At 40.7% G+C, this 22,543-nt stretch overlaps 1 protein-coding gene across 1 annotated transcript in view; it reads right to left on the minus strand.

Annotated features, from left to right (window-relative positions):
• LOC120368610 (contactin-6-like) overlaps positions 1-22,543 on the minus strand; it is a 216,040-nt gene that overhangs the window by 133,401 nt on the left and 60,096 nt on the right. Inside the window, exon 3 of the mRNA XM_039480826.1 lies at positions 88-214. Coding sequence (XP_039336760.1) covers positions 88-214 — 127 coding nt within the window. The remainder of the gene's footprint in view (positions 1-87; positions 215-22,543) is intronic.

The following is a 22,543-nucleotide window of genomic DNA, read 5'->3' on the forward strand; positions in this document are numbered from 1 at the left end:
AATGTAAGGGATGTGCTACTGAGCTTTTGATCAACTAGAGTTTAAAACATTTACAGGGAGACCACACAGTTGCAAAGATGACTTCACCTGTAGTATGGCAATGGATATCCTTTGGCTGTACAATTCAGTAGTATTTCAGGATCCTCTGAACCAACAGAATAAGTGATGTCATATGGCTCTTGGATAAAAATAGGACTGTGAAGAGTATCTTCCTCTGTGAAATAAAACAATAATTTAAAATTAGCCTTTTATACGTAGGTAAGAGCTTCCAGTGTTCTTGCCTTTGTTTAAAACCTAAGACCTTGCAAACTATTATATTGGGCATCAGTCTTCAGGTTTTTTCTGTAATGGAGCAAACATTTAAAATCAGATTCATAATGAAACCTCATTCCAGGGGATTTGTGGTTTATTTACATAATGAAAGTGAAGAGTACCTTGTTTGCATGTTTCCTTCAGAAATTACGTGGATGTCTATTACATCTACTCCCTGTCCTATCAACATCACACTTATGCTTAAAGATTATGAGTGGAAGCTGAGAAGGACAAAGAGGTGTCATTCTATCCATCTATCTTTAGTACTTGTATGGTTCTCAGCACTGCAGTATCTGAAGGCCTCAAAATTGTTAACATATTTATCCTTACACACAGTACCCCTCTGAGATAGGGAAATACTATTTATACCCATTTTACAGATGGGGAGCTGTGACACAGAGAGACTTACTGAATTGCCCAAGGTCACACTGGAAGTCTGTGACAGAGCAGAGAACTGAACCCAAGTCCTAAGTTAGTGCCTTAACCACTGGACCATCCTGCCTCTCTAAAATGTTTAAAATTACTTTGGTAGTGCTCACCAGTTTTCTGTATGCATTTTTTGTCTCAATATGTTTTTTTCTTGGAAAATGATGGTTCATTGGTTACATGTCGTGTAACGTAAAGACTGGCAAGTATTGCAACACACTTAAGTATACATTTAGGTCCTGATCCTGCAAGTAGGACTTCACAGGGGGACCCCTGTATGTGCCCATTGATTTAAAGGGTCTATCAGCTTGCAACTTGCGGAAATGGGGCCTTATAAAGTGTACTGCAAAGCATAAGGAACCCTTGTTGCATGACTGGTTTAATCCTCTTGATCCTCTTGCTGTTATTAAAGCTTCTTCTATTCACAGATGAGACCAGAATTTTACAGTTTCATGGATCTAAAACCAATAATGTTTGACATTTGCAATAAGTCCATTGAGAAGATATTATCAAATGAAAATCTTGTATATTTTAACTTTATTGCTTAAAAGCTTTTAAAGGATTTCAGCTGATCATCAAGACAGCACTGCGGAAAAGGGATGCTCTATAAAAGGCTTTTCAACATAGAAGCATTTTTTAAAGACTTGTAAGAAGCAATCTCCCATTTCCTATTCCCCGGTATAGTCTTGGCTTGTTTATTTTATTGTTATCCTATTTAGTGCTTAATTATTTATATTGAATAATATTCTGTGGGACAGGATTGGTTACAATCAGATAATACTATAAATATTTATGTACTATAACTACTGTTAGATTTGTTATAATTTGTTTCCTGTCCTACACTTTTGTATTGTGCTCTTGAAGAGCTTTTTGTTCAACCCCAGAAGTGCCTGCTGCTGCTTTTGTAGAAGTATAACATAATGTTGGCTACCAATCTTTTTAACGGATGGTTATATCTAAATACCAGTGGCCTTGTCAGGATTCCGCCCAAGGTTAAACACAAGTCTTTCTGGTATATTTTAATGTTAAAATCTGCCCTTGAACAAATTCTGCACACTAATATAAACTATATTCAGCCTACACTTCAGGAATTACATAAAAATTCACAGAACTCAACCTGACTGTGAGTGTATTTTTATGAGTAGCACTTGGTAGAAGTAGCCTTCAGGAGAGGTGGAGTTAAATTGTGGTAGTAGTCTGAAGAGATTGATTTATTTTACACTGAAATAGCTGTTTGGAACACACATCTCATTTTTTTAAGAGTATCTTGTATTATAAAGGAAATGGTAGGGCTATACATACATTAGATACACTAGAAAGATAAAATACATCCACCAAGTTTAGGATATAAAGCTAGAGCTACACAATATTTCAAGCCAGTAAAACAGCTAAGATGAGCTAGTAGTTTGAAGGTAAACCATTAAACTTCTCTGAACGTTATATGAGATATTATAAATGACATAATAGACCATAAAATGAAGTAAATCATATGAAAAAGCATCAATTTCCATAACTGTTTACATTCTGCTGAACTTTGTAGGCTATATCTGAACTTGAATGAGACTTCAAACATTTCTTCACTTAGCCATCTCTAGTGGACATAAATTAAGCTTCCCCAAAAATACAAAGCAAAACCAGTGACAGGATGCAAAAGATAGCAAAGCAAATATATAACTGAATACAACCATTGACACTATCTCACCATTTGTCTTTAGTGGGACTATCCATGCTTTAAAATAGGTATGTACTTAAATGCCTTGCTGGATCAGGGCTTAAATTCAAAAATTCAAACACAGAACAAAAAGACAGTCCCTGCCCCAGTCTCAGGAAATATCTAAGTAGGGCTCTCATTTATCTCTGCTTCCAGTGATGTCCAGTTTGCTTGTACTAAAAGTACAGACATTTTCCATATTGTAGAACGAAACTTCCCCGCCACTAGTAATCGAGGCCTTGATAATTCCTTCCCATATTGCATAGGAAAGGAATCAAATTAGGCTCATCTGGAGTGGCAGATAGCATAGGAGTCACTTTGGAGGTTGCTCCCATTTCCCTCAGTCCTGTTAAAGTGTCTCCACAGACAGGAGCTCCATGAGGTGAAAGACTGGGGAGAAAATATCCCCTCCAAGTCCATTAGCACCAATTAGCAATAAACCCCATCACATTTTGAACATCCCTTGGGGTTGAAGGGGAGCCACTGGTGGGGACTACAAAAGACCATAGTCAGCTGTGTTACTATAGAGATGGAAGCTCCACCGAAGCATTGGGCCTCCTTATAGATGACTTATACTAATGTCCACAAAAATTTACGCATATATTTTTTTGGTTTAAAGGGCTGAGCTCCATTTATCCAATTCCTTGAGGGGCAAGGGAGGTCAGACCCCCTTCCAGAGAATGCAATGCAGAGTTTGTTCTCATTGGAAAGGGACAACAAGATCCCAATTAAACAGTATTTTTTTCAATAACATTAAAAAACAAGCAAACCCACTCGTGTATTGTAGAACGATATTGGGAGAAAGAGAAACCCAGATGACTCATACATCTGCCCCAGCTACCTCCCTAGACACTTCCAACAGATTAAATATACTGTTCTTTCTCTCAACATTTCCTACAATGCTACTTTTCCTCCACTTGGTTCCACTAGATCTTTCTAATACTACCTTTAGTAGGACATTTGTCAAACTGACCACCCACTGTATAAATAACATTTATCTAAATTCTCTCTCTCTGTGCCTGCTGCTTTCTTATTTTTACCGCCTTTCTGAAATTTGATGTTTATTATTCCAAGAGTTCAGCCAAATTATCCCTCGATTGCCTTTCCTTTGGTAAGTGCAATGTGCTTTTCTTGCCTTATGTGTTAATCTACACAGCCCTTTCATCATTATTATCTTCCTATGGCTCATGGCTAAAATTTTCAAAAGCACCTAAGTGTTTTAGAAGCATTAGTGCCATTTTCAAACATGATTTTGGCCCTTAGAACTCTTAAGTTTCATTAAAAGTCAATCGGACATAGACTTCCAAAGGCCAGATTTACAAAAGTATTTGGGTAACTTAAGATGCAGAGAGGTGCTTAGTGGGATGTAAAAAACCACCTGTGCAGGTTAGGCACCTAACTCCAATTGAAAGTCTCTGTACTGTAGTATGATGTCAAATCTGGATACACTAATTGACATGTGATCTAAAAGGCCCTTTAAGGGAGACATGTGTTACTTACCCCTATTAGAAAGGTTACCCCAGCATTGTGCATGACTTTTTTTGTATGTCTCTGAAGATGGCTTCTCTGACATGAACCTCTTGATGCCAACTGGCAGAAAGCACAGGGGATCAGATATATGCATATTAAGTTTACCTAAAGGTGGCATGTGAGGTCTCTACCAACAGACCACTGGTTGTCATAATGACTGTGAAATGTACATATGGAGAAAGTTTAAGGAATTATGTATCTGTACTGAAAATTGTGTTCTCATCATATGTGAGTTAAGGCAGGTCACCGGGAGGCAATAACCATGCTCCTGTCAGGTAAAAGAGAAGAGATGCTTCTCTCTCTCTCTGGCTGGTCAAGTGTGTGTTGTGTATTGTCTGCGTCACAGTGGAGACCTAGCAACAGTCTGAGAAAATTAAGGCACAGATAGGGGAAAAACAACCAGGAGGGGGCATCCCATTTATGAGTAAGGACAACAATAAGGGTAGGGTGTCTAACTGGGGGTGCAGGGAGCATCCTGGATCTTTTCCACTGAGGAGCCATGCTGACAGTGTGGCTTGTCTCATGCATGGAAGATCACAACCAAGCCTGGCTGTACTACACTGGAAGGATTTTGCGTGAGCTTTGCCCTATAAGACATGACTGTAACTAGTTAAGAAAGCTTGCAGAGGGACAGCAGGGTCTGTGTAGGCAGAGATGGGGGTGCTCATGTTACCCAAGTCCAGTGGAATTGATAGCTGACCCCTGGAAGGCACAAACAAGGCTTCCTCAGGCTAAGGGCAGGTGGCAGCGCTCACAGCCTTGGGTACCCCAGGAAGAGCCTCACTTTGCCACTGTCATCCTCTCTTCTCTCTAATATTTTCTCTGTGAGCCATGGCAAATGCCACCAAGTTTGTCAGAATATATTTGCACTGTTGGAGACCATAAGGATTAGGTTTTATCAGCATACATTTCTTCGGTTGTGTTGGGAACCCATTCCTTATTACCGTCTCTCTAAGAAAGGTCAGGCATGGTCATTTCTCATTTCCTGACTCTTACATTTTGCCTTTCTTGTAGACAATGGTCATATATTTTCTCCCATATTGGTCAGTTACCACCATTCCTCCATAACTAGTTATGGCAAATGGATCTTTTTAGCGTCTCTTTCTCCTGTACACAATTAATTTGGATTTTTTATTTCAGTCTATCAGAATAATGGCATTTGACTAAATGGATGTATTTGTTCATAAACTTTGGCTGTGAATCGTCTGCTTAGTGTCTGAAAGCAAATACAAACTCTCATTATGAAACACATCCTTATAAAGTTAAAATGTATGTATTTCTCTATGCTGCCTGATCAGTTTGAGCTCCATAAACACCATAATTATGCTAGCTTGAATTCAAATGTGGAATATGGAAATGAAATAACATTCCTTTAATCATTATGTGATATTGTCTTGAACCAATATAAAGATTAACTTGGATATGGTGGAAGCCTATTTTTTTCAGAATCCTAAATCAACGAAGGATTTCAATTTGTTTTCCTTTAGTGTCTGTGTAGGCAGCACATTTTCTGTTAGGTGGACTAAAGTAGTCAGTTCAGATCCAGTCAAACTGTTTTCAGTATGTCCCTCTAGATTTTTACCTGTTTTCACTCTGTGTGTGTCACTCACAGTAAAGTCAAGTAAAACTCTAAGTATATTTGATATGCTTGGGATCTGAAGAGCAAAGAACAGACCTTCAGCTCCCCTTCTTTTGACTCCCTGTCACATATGGATGTATATGGGGCAGAAATATGTAGGTTTCCTTTTCATTATATGAATTCTATGTAAAATGGAATTATAGTCACTATTATTTCATAAAAAAAATCATAGAATATCAGGGTTGGAAGGGACCTCAGGAGGTCATCTAGTCCAACCCCTTGCTCAAAGCAGGACCAATCTCCCACTAAATCATCCCAGCCAGGGCTTTGTCATGCCTGACCTTAAAAACCTCTAAGGAAGGAGATTCCACCACCTCCCTAGGGAACCCATTCCAGTGCTTCACCCATTATATAGCACTATAATCACTATTATATTATAGTACAGCTTCTATTCGTTATAGGTGAAACTAGTCCATGCATGGAGTGCACCACTTAAACAGAAAGGCCACAGAGGGCTTTTGGCCTATCTGCATTCTGCAGTCCCCAAAGAGACTAACACAAGAGAGGACACTGCACATGGTTAGGGCCCATAAATGATGCATAAGCAGAAGATCACCGGGGTACGGCATTTCTTCTTAACTGTATTCTGATAACATGTAAATGCCCCAGTCTGGGACCTGGATTGTGCTAGGTGAAATACTAACAAATAACAACAAGACAGTACCTGCCGTGAAGAGCTTAAACTGCTGCAGCCCCAGAGCCCTCTTTTGTCCCAGAGGCTTGGGTAGCAGACAGAGAAGAATTGTGTTGCTATCTCATAAAATGAATGGGTGGGTATTAACGGCAGCCTAAATATGCTGAAATATCACAACACTGAAGAGGCCAGAATAAGAAAGCACTATGGTGAGGAGTGTACTGCAAAGAGCTTTTAAATGCTAAGCTGCAATAATTCGCATAGGGAAACCAGATAAGGAGGAATTTATCCCAGCTATTACCATCCAGAAAGGTTATAAATTTCAGGGGTAGTGAGTCTTTAATGAATCTTTCTTACCGTGCCTTAGACAGAGCCTTGTATCTGATTCAAAACATTAATAGGACTTTATGAACCAAAAACAGCAGATGATTAAGAGGTGTCTTTTCTAGCAACTTTATAGTAAGGACCAGGCCAATGCTCAAAAAAAGCAGAACAGATGAATGAGTGACTCTTCTGCCCTGTAGTGACACCATGAGGGGAAAAATATGGAAAACCAGAATGTCTTGAAAATCAGTTTAATTCTGGGACTAGACGCACTAGAAAGTTTTTATCATACTCATACAATTATTGCATGGCATCAATACAGAGCAGAGTTAAGATTGTTTGGGTGCCTTAACTGTGCATTTCCACACTCAACAAGTTTGGATTTCTTTTAAGTGTATTCTTAATGCTGAATTTCCTGGTTTGTAGCTTCGTGTGGGGATAATGACAATATCCCTGTAGTGTATTCCAATCTAAATTAATGATACATTTCTCAACCATAATTCCATTTTAAAGTTTTTTGTCTTTGTGTTACTATCACTTATTTATATTCTGGTAGCACCTGACCCACCAATCAGTACAGGGGAACCATTGTGCAAGGCACTATACCAGGGGTAGGCAACCTATGGCATGGGTGCTGAAGGCGGCACACGAGCTGATTTTTCAGCGGCACTCACAGTGCCCGGGTCCTGGCCACCAGTCTGAGGGGCTCTGCATTTTAATTTAATTTTAAATGAAGCTTCTTAAACATTTAAAAAACCTTATTTACTTTACATACAACAATAGTTTAGTTATATATTATAGACTTATAGAAAGAGACCTTCTAAAAACATTAAAATGTATTACTGGCACGTGAAACCTTAAATTAAAGTGAATAAATGAAGACTCGGCACAGCACTTCTGAAAGGTTGCCGACCCCTGCACTATACAAACAGGTGTCTGACCCAAAAGACTTACACTTCAACTTGACTAGTCATTGGGCAAGAGAGAGTGCCAATGACTCTTGAGGCCAGTGGCCAGGGCACTCATGTGGGAAGTAGGAAGTCCAAGTTTCAGTCCCTGCTCTAATGAATATTTAACTGTTTATACAAGATGGAACAGATTCAGTCAATTCACTTTCCATGGAACTTGTGCTCCTAAATCACTCATGCACTTTTACAGTCCCACCATAGTGTGTGCTATTTAACTGTGTAAAGGTGTAAGCATCTGCCTCTAAGAAAGCCCTGCAAACCAGAGTGAAATAAAAGAAGACAATATTTAAAAAACAAAACCACCCCACATATACACAAAGAAGAAATGCTGTTTAGGCCCCATAAATATTAAAACTGTGTGTGAACCTCTTGTTGCAAATAATGCTAGGGATTTTGAGTCAGTCCTGTTAGAAACAGAAATGAATGGATATTTTCTTCGACCAAAAAGTAGCTCAAGGGCTTTCAATAGTATGACTGATGCAAAAGAAGAGGCAGTGGATGATACGTAGTGTCAGTTGGTTAGCTTGTTAACACCAATAGAGCATAAGCTTAAAATAACAGATTAATGCAAGGAGTCGGATATTGGCCATGGAAGGAGCTAAGCAGTGACAGGCAGAAAGGAAAGGGAATGAAAGCATCCAAGGAAAGGAATAAAACATGAGAGACATAGCAGACGTATACCCAGGGAGACATATTTTCCCCAGTAAATTGTTCAAATCCCAGCCTGATATTGAACGAGGAGAGTAGCATATAGAAAGTGAGATTAAAGGGCATATTACAGGCTTCAGCAACAAAAACAGCCTAAAGCCTGTGGGGATTTTTCCCCACAGGAGTCTTCAGCTTTCATGTGCTTTCTTCCCCTCCAGACATTGATGTATAGAGCTTCAGAGACACTGGGTTCCTTTAAGGTTTCAGTTTCTTTTGAAAAAGTCAACTCAGGAGCAACTGAGACCTCCCAGTTTCTCTCTTATCAGAGACTAAAAATAGAAAGGAACCCAGCTTTCTGAAATGCTCTTGAATGTGGTGGTGGCCTACGAGGCACTTGGAGTGAAATCTTAGTCTCTCTGAAGCCAGTTGAGAAACTCCCATTGACTTTAATGGCACTCAGGATTTCAGACTCAGACTTTACATGGTGAGGCCATATATATAGAATATATTTAAATTACTTCCAACAGAGCCAGGCATTATTATGCTCCAGGTCACCACCATTCTGAAGCTACAGGGTCAGTACCACTTCTCAGCATAGGGGGCGTGGCAGGATGACACGGGGCACAGCTGTGCAGTCTGGTGATCCCCCCGTTGTGGCCACTGGCAGCCAGGCACAATATAAAGCAGAACAGTTTAGAACAAGTATCAGAGGGGTAGCCATGTTAGTCTGGATCTGTAAAAGCAGCAAAGAGTCCTGTGGCACCTTATAGACTAACAGATGTTTTGGAGCATGAGCTTTCGTGGGATGCATCCGACGAAGTGGGTATTCACCCACGAAAGCTCATGCTCCAAAACGTCTGTTAGTCTATAAGATGCCACAGGATTCTTTGCTGCTTTTACAGTTTAGAACAGGGGTTGGCAACCTTTCAGAAGCGGTGTGCTGAGTCTTCATTTATTCACTCTAATTTAAGGTTTTGCGTGCCAGTTTTGCGTGCCAGTAATACATTTTAACGTTTTTAGAAGGTCTCTTTCTATAAGTCTATAATATATAACAAAACTATTGTTGTATATAAAATAAGTACGGTTTTTAAAATGTTTAAGAAGCTTCATTTAAAATTAAATTAAAATGCAGAGCCCTCTGGACCGGTGGCCAGGACCCGGGCAGTGTGAGTGCCACTGAAAATCAGCTCGCGTGCTGCATTCGGCATGCGTGCCATAGGTTGCCTACCTCTGATATATTAATGTGTACATCTATGTCTGTCCATTTATTTTATGGCTGTATAAATTATAGCTCTTAATATGATTAATATTTCACTTTAAATGTCAACATTTGATTAAATCATTGCTCATAAAAAGGAGCATACTGAATTTTAGGGCCAAATTCTAACTTTGGATATATACGGAGAACTAAGATAATTTAATGCAAAGACAAAATATTCTGCAAAGCATTCAGAGCTAGAAGTTCAAGCTATGGCATAGGAATATTTCTGGTAAATTTCATAAAATTGTTCTCAGTCAATGAAGTTTAATCAGTTCTCCCCAGATGAGTATCTGACATTACATTATGTAGACCTGGATGCAGATATATATGGATAAATTCATTATATAGACATTGGTATAGCTGTATAGACCATAAATAGGTACAGAGAATATAGACATTCACATCCTATGGAGTTTATTACTTGCACAACACCACAAGATAGAAAACATTTAAGTTTACAACAGATGGGTCTTGCTGGAGTAGATTTACTTGCTGTACACTGCTACACTGTTTTTTACAGCACATTTTTCGGAAGGCTTTTGTACTATTGTGTAGGATGCAGAAGAGATAAAGGAAGCCTTTTCATTTATGAGGATGATTTGTTTTATGTCATGAACTTGGCCATGTCCTTCAGATATAGAAGTATTGCAGAACGGGCATCTAATTACACAGACAAATATCCACAGTGAAGTTAAAGGGATGTATCTTTATGATGTACAGTAATCCTGACATGCATTCTTCTCAATGAAATTTCATTAGTTTTTGTGTTACCAGGCAAGACGAATAAATAATAATGAACCTTTTTCCAATCTACTACACAAGCATTTTATTCACTGTAATTTCAGCTGTAAGTGAGACCTAGATTCAGTGACAGATATTGTTTGCTGCATTGTACTGTTGTAATATTCATTTGGCACTATTGCCAAACTGACTGAAGGTTTAATTCAATAATTTACAATACAGGAAAAGATAACAGCTATATTATTTAATATCCTGCCAGTTAAATAAATCCAACATTTTGTTCTCATAACTTTTTTTCTGAATAAAATATAACTATGCTTACTACATTAAAGGGATGATGATTGATTAAGCTCAGATAATTTTTACAGTTGCAAAAGTTGGTTTGCTCTATATTCTTGTGCAATTTACTCTAAACTCTATCACATGTATTTCAGTCATATTACTCGGAATGTTGCTCTCAGATTCATGTTCAGACAGGGGAAAAAAGAGACTTTTATGTACACTAGTATAATATTTGGTCCATTGCAAAGTTTTATTTAGACTTAAAAACAAAATATTGCACCAAAAATATTTCTTCCAACCTCTGTGCTGGAAGGACCATTGGAAGTATGTTAAAGACAGAAGAACATGTCCATGTTTACTTTGTGCTAGTGGTTTGGTTTAAATAGATTTAGACACAGTGTTTCATTGAAAAAGCGTATTTATATATTTAGAGATTGTACTTCTCATAAGGCTACACTGATTGAATAACTCTATAATCTTTCTTGAGAAAAGGTGGCACTTAACTGCACTGCTCAAGAACATAGCTCAATATTTTCCCTGCTTCTCTGTTGCTCTATGGAGGGAAAATATTACTTTAGTTCTTTTTGTGAGGTAGCTTGCTCTGCATGGAGACAGCAATGGCTGGACTGTCTGTGGGTATAGCTATGACTCCTCCCACTCCTTTTAGCTCCTCCCATTTCCATTTCCCCAGGGAGTGAGTAGCCCCAGATCTCCCCCTACATCCTTGCCCCATGGCAAGAAGGACAATCTGAACAGGGTCAAGGAAGCAGGTATAGGAGTAGGAGGTGAGGGGGTGCTGTATTTCTCCTTATTCCCTTGAATGGACAAGGAGGGTTTGGGACAATCTAGACGATTATCTCTAGGGGCATTTATACAATCTTTAAAACCACATTTGCTTCTCACTTATTTGATTACCTTCTGGAATGGCTTATTATGGGATCTGCCAGGAAGAGAAGGGATAAACACAACTAGATTTATACAGAGAATGAGAAAATAACCTCTCCCCCCCTCCCACAGCATGACTTCAGTTGCAATAAAGAAAAATATTCATAGGTGCATGATAGATGCAGAATAGAATTAGCTTACATTTTTATTGCTGGTGCTAAGATATAGTTTCATGTCACAAATTGAGTGCCTCGTCAATTTTCTCTTTGGCTCAAAGGGCATGAGTCAAATCATTTTGAAGTCAAAAGAAAGTCAATGACTTCAATGGGTTTTGGATCAAACCTATCCTAAGAATAACATAACAGCATATACACCACTATCTTTCAATTGTTTGCATATATATGCATGGGAATGCTGTTACTGTGCAACCACCGTGCATATACATCTATAGAAGCACACACATACCAGCACATTCCTAGTGGGAAAGAAAGATTACCAAAGAGACTCTCTTATTGCCCTTCCATTCAAAATTCATTTTGTGCTGATTACAGTATGTTGTGCAGGAAATAATAATCCATTTACTAAGTACTACAGTGCCTGAAAATTCCACCAACACTGTGTGCAATAGCTAGTGAATATAGAAGTCAACTGCTTTGTTGTAGTGCGGATATGAAGTAGAGCAGATATGAAGTAGTAAAACAACCACAACTACCACCACCACCACAACAAATGGATCTGAATGAAACTGCAATGATGTAAAAGGGTGTATGGTCACATTTTTGTAAATGTACTAAAGCAAACTCTATTTCCCCCTTGTTTCCATAGGACATTCTTTGTTAGTCCTGTTCATGTTTAGTAGGAAACAGGTGATAATGGGTATTATTTTGGTCTTTACAGTGGAATGTTTGCTCACAATGACCAAGTCCCTGTATGGAATTAGATACAATTGCAATTATAGCCAAGTTAACTAGTAAGTGTCTGTATAATCCTATATTACAATGTTATTAACATGTATTTATATTCTGAATAGCTGGGACAAGATGACTGCTTCATATGTTTTGTAACTGTAATTGAGATTGACTGTCAATTTGGATGTGCATTCATGAACCACCCACCAAAACAACTTAACTTAGAATCAGACATGATTCTGGCTGTAAAAAGGGAGAGTTAAATGTAGCAACAACGTGCAGTAAAACCATTAGGGACTATGAAGAGACACTGGAAATAAAACCATAAGGAGAAAATTAATTTTGTAGCCAAAAGTAGGGTTCAAGACAAAATCTTAAGAATGCACAAAGATTTGTTAAAAAAGTCCTGCCCCTTATTGCTTTCTTTCAGATAATTGATAACTGGGAGAGAGGGAAAAAACTTGGAAAATAAACCATCCCAAGCAATTAGAGCAATATAAAACCTGACAACACTAAAAGGGTCGGCATTTTCTTTCATACAATTGGAGAGGAAAGAAAAATATTTATAATATTTTTAAATCTGGGGAAATCCTGATTCAAGTCAGATTAAAAAAACAGAATGTTTTTGGAATATATTTTATTTAATGATTTTCATGTGTCCATTGTCACAGCATCTGGACACTTTAAGTGGATGAAATGCAGCTTCATGTTCAGTTCAACTGCTTACGATGGACCATACAAATCACTTGCCTTCCTATACCACCCCCAATGAATAATAAAGAAAGCAACTATTGTCCATAGCCAGATCAATGCTTGGCCAAAATTATGTTTTGAATTCTGAGGACCTCAGGGCTGCAGCAGGTTCTTCAGCTCATTCTTTTTGACTATTCTGGGCTTTGCCCTGCCTCCAACCTTGTCTTTGCATTGCCTCTGAAAAAGCAAAGAAGTCCCTGGAAAAATCATGGAATCAATCCTGAAGCACATAGAGGAGACGAAAGTGATCAGGAACAGTCAGCATGGATTCACCAAGGGCAAGTCATGGGTGATTAACCTAATTGCCTTCTATGAGGAGATAACTGGGTCTGTGAATGAGGGGAAAGCAGTGGATGTGTTATTCCTTGACTTTAGCAAGGGTTTTGATACGGTCTCACACTGTATTCTTGCCAGCAAGTTAAAGAAGTATGGGCTGGATGAAAGGACTATAAGATGGATAGAAAGCTGGTTAGTTTGTCAGGCTCACTGGGTAGTGATCAATGGTTCTGTGTCTAGTTGGCAGCTGGTATCAAGCGGAGTGCCCCAAGGCTCGGTCCTGGGGCCAGTTTTGTCCAATATCTTCATTAACAATCTGGAGGATGGTGTGGACTGCACGCTCAGCAAGTTTGCAGATGACACTAAACTGGGAGGAGTGGTAGATACGCTGGAGGGTAGGGATAGGATACAGAGGGACCTAGACAAATTAGAGGATTGGGCCAAAAGAAACCTGATGAGGTTCAACAAGGACAAGTGCAGAGTTCTGCCCTTAGGATGGAAGAATCCCATGCACTGCTACAGACTAAGGACCAAATGGTTAGGCAGCAGTTCTGCAGAAAAGGACCTAGGGGTTACAGTGAATGAGAAGCTGGATATGAGTCAATAGTGTGCCCTTGTTGCCAAGAAGGCTAATGGCATTTTGGGCTGTATAAGTAGGGGCATTGCCAGCAGATCGAGGGATGTGATCATTCCCCTCTATTCGACATTGGTGAGGCCTCATTTGGAGTACTGCATCCAGTTTTGGGCCCCACACTAAAAGAAGGATATGGCAAAATTGGAAAGAGTCCAGTGGAGGGCAACAAAAATGATTAGGGGGCTGGAACACAGGACTTATGAGGAGACGCTGAGGGAACTGGGATAGTTTAGTCTACAGAAGAGAAGAATGAGGGGGGATTTGATAGCTGCTTTCAACTACCTGAAAGGGAGTTCCAAAAAGGATGGCTCTAGACTGTTCTCAGTGGTGGCAGATGATAGAACAAGGAGTAATGGTCTCAAGTTGCAGTGGAGAAGATTTAGGTTGGCTATTAGGGAAAACTTTTTCATTGGGAGGGTGGTGAAGCACTGGAATGGGTTACCTAGGCAGTTGGTGGAATCTCCTTCCTTAGAGGTTTTTAAGGTCAGGCTGACAAAGCCCTGGCTGGGATGATTTAGTTGGGAATTGGTCCTGCTTTGAGCAGGGGATTGGACTAGATGACCTCCTGAGGTCCCCTCCAACCCTGATATTCTGTGATTCTATGATTCAAACATAGAGCACTGCTACCTGGCATATAGAGGTAAGTAAAATATCCACTGTCCCCCTGGGGTCACTCCAAAACCTATTCCCTGGCACATGCAGCGGAATCATTCCAGTTCGACTGTGTTTAGGGTCCATTGTATGCACAGGAAAGGAGAAGAGTGTGGGGTAACCTAATTGTACCACAGCTGTATTTCATGTAGCCCCACATAGATCTAATTACAGTAGTGCAGCTGAAATATAACAAAGAAGGTGTTCCCACACTGACCCCATGCAAAATGTCATATATGCAAAAGCCTACGCAGAATAAATCCTTAGGTTAGGAAAGTGGCTATTTGAACAACTGTGAGTGCCAATCTTAGGTCAGACTGCCAGAAAACAGGGCAGGCACCACCAACTTGTGATATATTCAACAATTAGGTTTCACCAAGTGAGTAACAAGTGTGAACTTCTGGATGACTATACCACTCTTACCATGGAGTCACAGGCAGTCCCCTTAGGCACTCCAGCCTATCTTGCCACCCAGACAAACCGGACTTAGTGATAATGGTCACATAAACCAAAAATCACACCACAACAGGTTACTCCCAATCCCAAAGGGTCTGTCACGTACCCCAGATCAATTGGTACTTTGGGTCTCACTCCAAAGACAACACCAACAGCCAATTCGCTGGTAAACTAACTACAGATTTATTAGCTGAGGGTATGTCTACACTACAAGAGTAGTTCGATTTAACTTAGGTCGAATTTGTGGATTCGACCTTATGAAGTCGAATTTGTGTATCCACACTAAGGACACTAATTCGACTTTGTGAGTCCACACTAACGGGGCAAGCGTCGACATTGGAAGCGGTGCATTCTGGGCAGCTATCCCACAGTTCCCGCAGTCCCCGCTTCCCAAGTTAATGGAACATTGTTAATTAACAAAGTTTTCTTTACTAATGAATTCGCGTTAAAGGGTTCAAACAGGGACGCAGACTGTGGTGGGTATGGTGTGCAGTAATGTACAGACCGCTTCTACACTCAAGGAATGACAGGCTCCTCCTCCTACAGCGGTCTCTGGGGAGAGGACGGTTACAGGAGGGTGTGCAGGAAGGGGTGGGTTTGCAGGAAGGGGTGAGGGGTGTGTGGGAAGGGTGAGTAGGTGTAGGGGGATGAGGGCTCTGGCTGGGGCTCAGGGCATCGGAGAGGCTCATGGCTAGGGTGGAAGGGCATGGTAAGGGCAGCCTGCCTTGCCATTTGTGGATGGCAGGCGCTAGGACCCTGGGGCAACATACACCTCCCAGACTGACCTGGGGCAGCAGACACCTCCCAGAGTGACCCGGGTGCCTAGTGACTGCACTCTGTGTGTGACCTGCTGTTGATCCTGCCCCCATGTCTGTACCCTGGTAATGGTGGCTGTCCTATGCAATTAACAAACCCCTCCCCCCCTTCACACAAAGTCTTCTGCAAGGAAACATGATGGAAACAGTACTTAACAGCAAACTATTTTTAATACTCAACTACACAGTTGGGGGATGAAACTGGGATTTGGGATTGGGTGAGCCAGGAAGGGAAGCACTTCTCAAAATTTAGGGAATGAGAGCTGTTTGGTACATGAGCGCTCTGCTGGGGTGGAGTGACAGTTTTCATGGCCCCTAGCACCCCTCCTTCTTGTTATTTTGGGTGAGCGGGGGACAGGACTTTGTGGTGGGGGAGGGCAGTTGCAGATACAGTGCAGGGGGGCTCTGTGCTCCTGCCTGCGGTCCTGCAGAACATCCACAAGGCGCCGGAGCATGTCCGTTTCCTCCCTCATTAGGCCAAGCAGCGTTTGAGTTGCCTGCTGGTCTTCCTGCCGCCAACTGTCCTCCCGTTCGCTGTGTGAGTGCTGGTACTGAGAGAGGGTCTCCCTCCACTGGCTCTGTTGGGCCGCCTCGGCTCTGGAGCAGGCCATCAGTTCAGCGAACATCTCGTCCCGAGTCTTTTTCTTTCGCCGCCTAATCTGCGCCAGCCTCTGTGAGGGGGATGCCGGGGCAGTTCGGGAAAGAGCCGCAGCTGTGTGATGGGAAAAAGGAAGTGATTTCCTTGCAAAGACACATGTTTGCGAACACTGAACACAGTCTAATCTGTCTCTGTGAACAAGACCATACACGGCACCTATCTCATGCGCTCTCAGGACAAGTTCAAATTTTCGGCCTTCGCTTTCATTGCCTGGGGTCTTGCACTGGAGATCAGACAAGCGGGGCAGGACAGCAGAATCCGTGTAGCAGCCAGGCATGGTAAGCCGTAAACTTTAGGCTGCTTAAAAGTTAATGTATAGCAGTGCCCTCCTGCTGCAGGCAATCCGGAAAGCATAAACTCTGACCCTGTTCCACCCCCTCGCGGCTGTCCCCGGGAAAGATCCCTGTATGCTTCCCCTCTGCAGCCTCCACCACGTGGCTGTTAAACGATGCTTATTGTTATGCAAAGGAAAAGTGAAGCATTCCCAATAGTAACATTACACTAATTCCCCTAATTAGATGCAGCAGTCGCCGAGCGAGATCACCCTGAGGCGGGTCACTAAGACAGACAGAGAGCGCATGCTGCGTGAATCCCTGCACAAACCAGGGCCCTATGCTGCCATGCTCGTGGAGGCAATGCTCCCACAGTACCTGAGGATAGCCTGGCGCGGAAGAGTGTGCTTCCATGGAGCACCCAATAAGGCACCTCTCCCCAGGAACCTCCTGTGGAGGCTTTTCGAGTACCTCTACGAGAGCTTCGTGGAACTCTCCCAAGAGGATTTCTGTTCTATCCCCATATGCATTGACCTTCTTTTCATATAGTTTTTATTCCTGTTTTTTAAAAAATAAATGTTTACATGTTTATAGCACTTACCGACTGATCCTTCCCCTGATTCAGAGTCCGGGTTAACGGCCGGGGAGGGTTGGTAGGGGATCTCTGTGAGGGAGATGAAGAGATCCTGGCTGTCGGGGAAATCAGTATTGTAAGCGCTGTCGCCTGCCTCATCCTCCACAAACCCTTCCTCATCTTCCCCATCCGCGAACATCGCCGAGAAACTGCCCGTTGACACTATCCCATCCTCAGAGTCCACGGTCACTGGTGGGGCAGTGGTGGCAGACCCACCGAGAATGGCATGCAGTGCCTCGTAGAAGCGGAATGTCTGGGGCTGGGCTCCGGAGCGTCCGTTTGCCGCTTTGATTTTTTGGTAGCCTTGTCTCAGGTCCTTGATTTTCACGCGGCACTGCGTTGCATCCCGGCTGTATCCTCTGAGTGCCATGGCTTTGGAGACCTTCTCGTAGGTCTTTGCATTCCGTTTTTTGGAGCGCAGCTCCGAAAGCACAGACTGATCGCCCCACACAGCGATCAGATCCAAGACTTCCCGGTCAGTCCATGCTGGGGCCCTCTTTCTACTCTGAGATTGCATGGACCCCTCTGCTGGAGAGCTCTGCATCATTGCCGGTGCTGCTGAGCTCGCCCCGATGTCCAACCAGGAATTGAGATTCAAACTGGCCAGACAGGAAAAGGAATTCAAATTTTCCCGGGGCTTTTCCTGTATGGCTGGTCAGAACATCTGAGCTCGGACTGCTGTCCAGAGCGTCAACAGAGTGATGCACTGTGGGATAGCTCCCAGAGCTACTAAGGTCGATTTCCGTCCACACATAGGCTAACTCGACATAGCCATGTCGAATTTAGCGCTACTCCCCTCGTCGGGGTGGAGTACCGAATTCGAACTAAAGAGCCCTCTAGGTCGAACTAATTAGCTTCCTGGTGTGGACGGTTGCACGGTTAAATCGAATTAACGCTGCTAAATTCGACATAAACTCCTAGTGTAGACCAGGCCTAAGAAAAAGAAATGAGAGTTATTGAGAGGTTCAAGCAGGTAAAATACATTAACAGGTGAGTGAGTCAAAGTTTGTAAGTCCAAATGAAAGCAGTTGATGTAATGAACTGCTAGTTTCCCAAAAGTCTTTTCAGGGAACCCAGATGTTTCTGGGGAGCTCCACTTTGCATTTGGTGTCTTCCTTGAAGGGTCCAAACAGTCAGCGATAAGGGATCTTTCTTTGAATCCATATTTATAACTTCTTCTCACAGAGGACAAGCTGACAATCTCTCTAACCATGTAGGTTTGCCTTAATGTCAATGAGTAGTAAATGGAGACTGAGTCTGTGAATTCCTGTTGTTGAACCATAATGACCCTTGCTCTGAAGTTAGCACTCTTCTTCACGTACATTTCCAAGGCTCCAGTTGTGTTTGGTGGGTAATTTACTTACAGGGATATACACTCTGTAAAAGGTAATGTAATAGCCAACAACAATTCTTCATTCATTTTCATGACGTTTATATATCAAGTACATTCTCATCTTAACAATAACACACACTTTTGATCTAGGATTAACTAGTTGCAGGGATATACATACTGTAATGCAATCACAGTCAACAGGTTATAGATAAGTGAAGACAATACCATTAACATTTCCTTTGAACTAAAGTAACACACAAGTCAAGTGGCCAGATTACACTACAATACTTTTTGACACTCCTTTTAATTTCTATCAGCATATGAGTGAATTTGCCTGCAGCCCAGACCCCAGCTGGCACTAGGGTAGACAGCATCATAAAGGTCGAGGAGCAGATTGATAGAACAACAAGGTGTGATAAATGCAGAATATAACACATGCAGCCTACTGGAAAGAATATACAAAACATCAGAAAAGTAATCTTAGTGGAAAGTGGGAAAAGCCAAATGTACAGTACATAAAAATGCTTTCAACAGACTGAATTCTATCAGTTGTGGTTGTAACAAATGTAAACAATATTGATCTTGGGGGCTACCAATAATTATAAATGATTCTAACATGCCCTTTAAATTACCCTCAGGGGCCCAAGTCAATCTGATTTTATTGAGACACTACATTAATTTATGTCACAGACTTCATGTGCACTAAAATGCAAAAGTGACAAGAGGCTCTGGGTCTGAACTACCAGCTAAAGGAGCAATGAGCTACTGTACAATCATCAGCCAAGAGAATGACTCATATCAGATCAAGTTCTTGACTGTATCAAAATAAGTACAGCTTGTATGAGGCCTGAGTGCATATGAATACACGAATCTGGTTAAATAGGAGATTACAGTAACACTGAGCATTTGGCTTTGGTTCTGGGTGTCTGGATTTATTCAAAAATGTATTCTCTGCATAGTGTCATCTGCTGTTGCTTCAGATTTGGCCCAGACTTGGAATATTCAAGTTCAGTTATTATCTTGGCATTCTGCCAAAATTTTCCTTTTTAACGTTAGTAACAGAAGGGAAATGGTGATTTTGGCCAGTTTATATTTCAGCCAAACCTGAATGGATTTTCATGGGACATAGTCTCAGGGCTTTCCACCTGCTGAATTTCAAAGGCCTGATGAAAACAATAGAAGTACAAGAGCTTCTCAAAAAAGACCACAATAATTTTTTATTGTGGAAATATGTGGCAACTTACATATTACTGTTGCTAACATAATTAGTGTTGTATGTTTTTGTTGTTGTGTCAAGCACCTCAAGCTCATAGGCAGTTTTAAAATAAACATAAGCAGAGATAAATGACTCTGAACTCAGATTTTACTTTACTAATTTAACAATCTTATTACTGGTAATTAAATGGCAAAAGTCAAAACACAAACTACCGTTATCATTCATTGATTAAAAACAGTTTAGTATGTTGCATTTCAAACTAACCTGGCTTGCATGTTATGTATTTCAACATGAGTGGCAGCACAATATTTAAAAAATAATTAAGAACACAGCACAAGCGATCTGTGTTAATGTTCTTGAATAAAATTACCAAAGCAAATGATTATAGATAAGCAAAAACACGATTTGAGGGAGTTGTCTTTTGTGACTATTTAGTATCTTGATGTTAATCTCAGCCTGTGCAAATTACTCTCACAAACAGGGATGAAGTTAAAAGCAGTTCTATTGTCAGTATCCTAAATTTTAGCAGAAGCATTTATTCAGCTGGATGTGTGTGTTTATGTGCCTGTAAGTGTGTGTCATGGATATATGGGGTAGAGTGTTTCAGAGAATATCTGTAGCATGTCTCTGTCTAAATGTGGCTAATATTTATTTATTTGTTTGTTTATTTATATTGCACTACTGTGCAAAATGTCCTCCATGTTTTCTAAACATAAAGGAGGACCATTCCTCACCACAAAGGGCTTGCAATAGAAATAGACAAACAACAAACAAAAGGTGAAGGGAAAAAATGCAGCCTATAGGCAAGTGGTTATGGTGATAGATAGCAGACCTCTTGGAAGCCCCTGGACTTTCTTTTCTCCCTCCATTAAAATGATGTTTCAAGTGGTGACTTTGAGTGTTTCTCTTTTTTTGCAAGGAGGAAGGTGTTTGCTGGATAGTAAAGAGAGAATGAGATTGATAGAAAAGATAGTAAGGAAGGTAGGAGAGAGAGGAGTTTAATGGGAAGGTCAGAAAAACTTCAAGTGGCAATGTCATTGATGAAGTCTGGAGGCCAAGTATTTGTCCCATGCTATTTTGGCAAGGCAGAAGCCTTTCATAGGGGACTTATGATGAAGACCACTTGGGCTTTCAGGTTCCTCTTCACCTTTTGGTCTCAATGGTGGAGAACATCTGCTTCAGATCCATCCTTATCAAAAGAGTGCTGGTATTCCACAGTAATGGTTCAAAATACCACAGCTTATACTAGTGATACTACTGCAGTGACCTAAAGTAGTAATTGGGGTAGAAGAGTTCAGCATTTTTAAAGGTGTTAAGACTGGTCTTCACACCTCTCTATTTCTCTTGGGATGTAATTTAAAGTCCTAACTGTGCAATTCTTCACTTCAGAATCTCTGATCTTTCACCCCCTTTCTCTCTGACTCACCAGACCATCAATGAAACTAGCAATGGCTACATTTCTTTTTCTTTGTTTCACTCTGCACTTCCCCTTGATTGTCTCACTCTTAAAACACAATGCTAAAAATAGCAAATTCTAAAACCTCTTGTGAAAGGTGTTTTTTATAGCCATTATTACGAGGCTAAAATAAGTGCTGCTAACAAAATGGTTAAACTGTCAAATGGCAAATTCTGTTATAGCAAAACTGACTAGATAAATGCCCTTTTTCCTCAGAGTATTTTTAGTGTTCCTAAGAGAGAGTACTTACATGAATTTTCTTTGTGTTACTTTTATAATTCATGTGAAAAATAATATAATGCATGAAGAAAATGGTCTTTATCTCACACTCGAATGCGTATCACATAGACATTGTAGAATATAGAGAATATTTTGAATAGAATTTCCCTTGAAAGGAAAAAAGTGGTTTTGTTTTTTTGTGCTTTTCAAGCATATTTTCACAAGTGAAATTGCCAATGGATTTCACAAGCAAATCTGTGAAAAATTCCATGTCATCTCTGGTGAAGTCTCCACCAGTGATGGCAGCTTAGCCATCCTGTTTGGATGCTCCTTTCACTCCATTTTCACCAGCACTGGCTCCAGATTTTTTGTTATTTTCCCTCCAAAACACATATATATTGTAGACATGAAAAAGTTTGCAGAAAATGTCTATCTTCCTCTAAATGTCTGGGGCTTGTATCCAAATATTGAAATCCTGAAAACTGGAAAAAAAAAAGGCTGAAATCCAAACTATTATGAGGAAAATTTCAACGAAACAAAAATAATTGTTTGAGGAAAAATGTTGACAAAAACAAAAAAAATTCATTTTAGTCAAAATTATTTTCTGGGGAAAAAAATCAACCAGCTCTAATTTCCATGTGTATTTCTATGCTGCTCTTCCAATGTCTCCCTCAATTTAAATGCCTCTTTAGACTCCCTTTTCAATGATGCCCACAAACACTAATCTGAGTCAAATGCCTTCTCCACTCTAGCCATTTTTAAAAAGGATAGTAATAAAATGGGAAGACAAGCATAGTCCTAATTTAACACCTGCATACGCTTCTCTCAGACTGTTGAGTACTGGATAATTTCCGGAGTTTCTTTGACTGGTTTGGATCAAATGGAAATATTGAGTTTAGGT

The sequence above is a fragment of the Mauremys reevesii genome, linkage group 7, assembly GCF_016161935.1.
Source record: "Mauremys reevesii isolate NIE-2019 linkage group 7, ASM1616193v1, whole genome shotgun sequence".
Lineage (NCBI taxonomy): Eukaryota > Metazoa > Chordata > Testudines > Geoemydidae > Mauremys > Mauremys reevesii.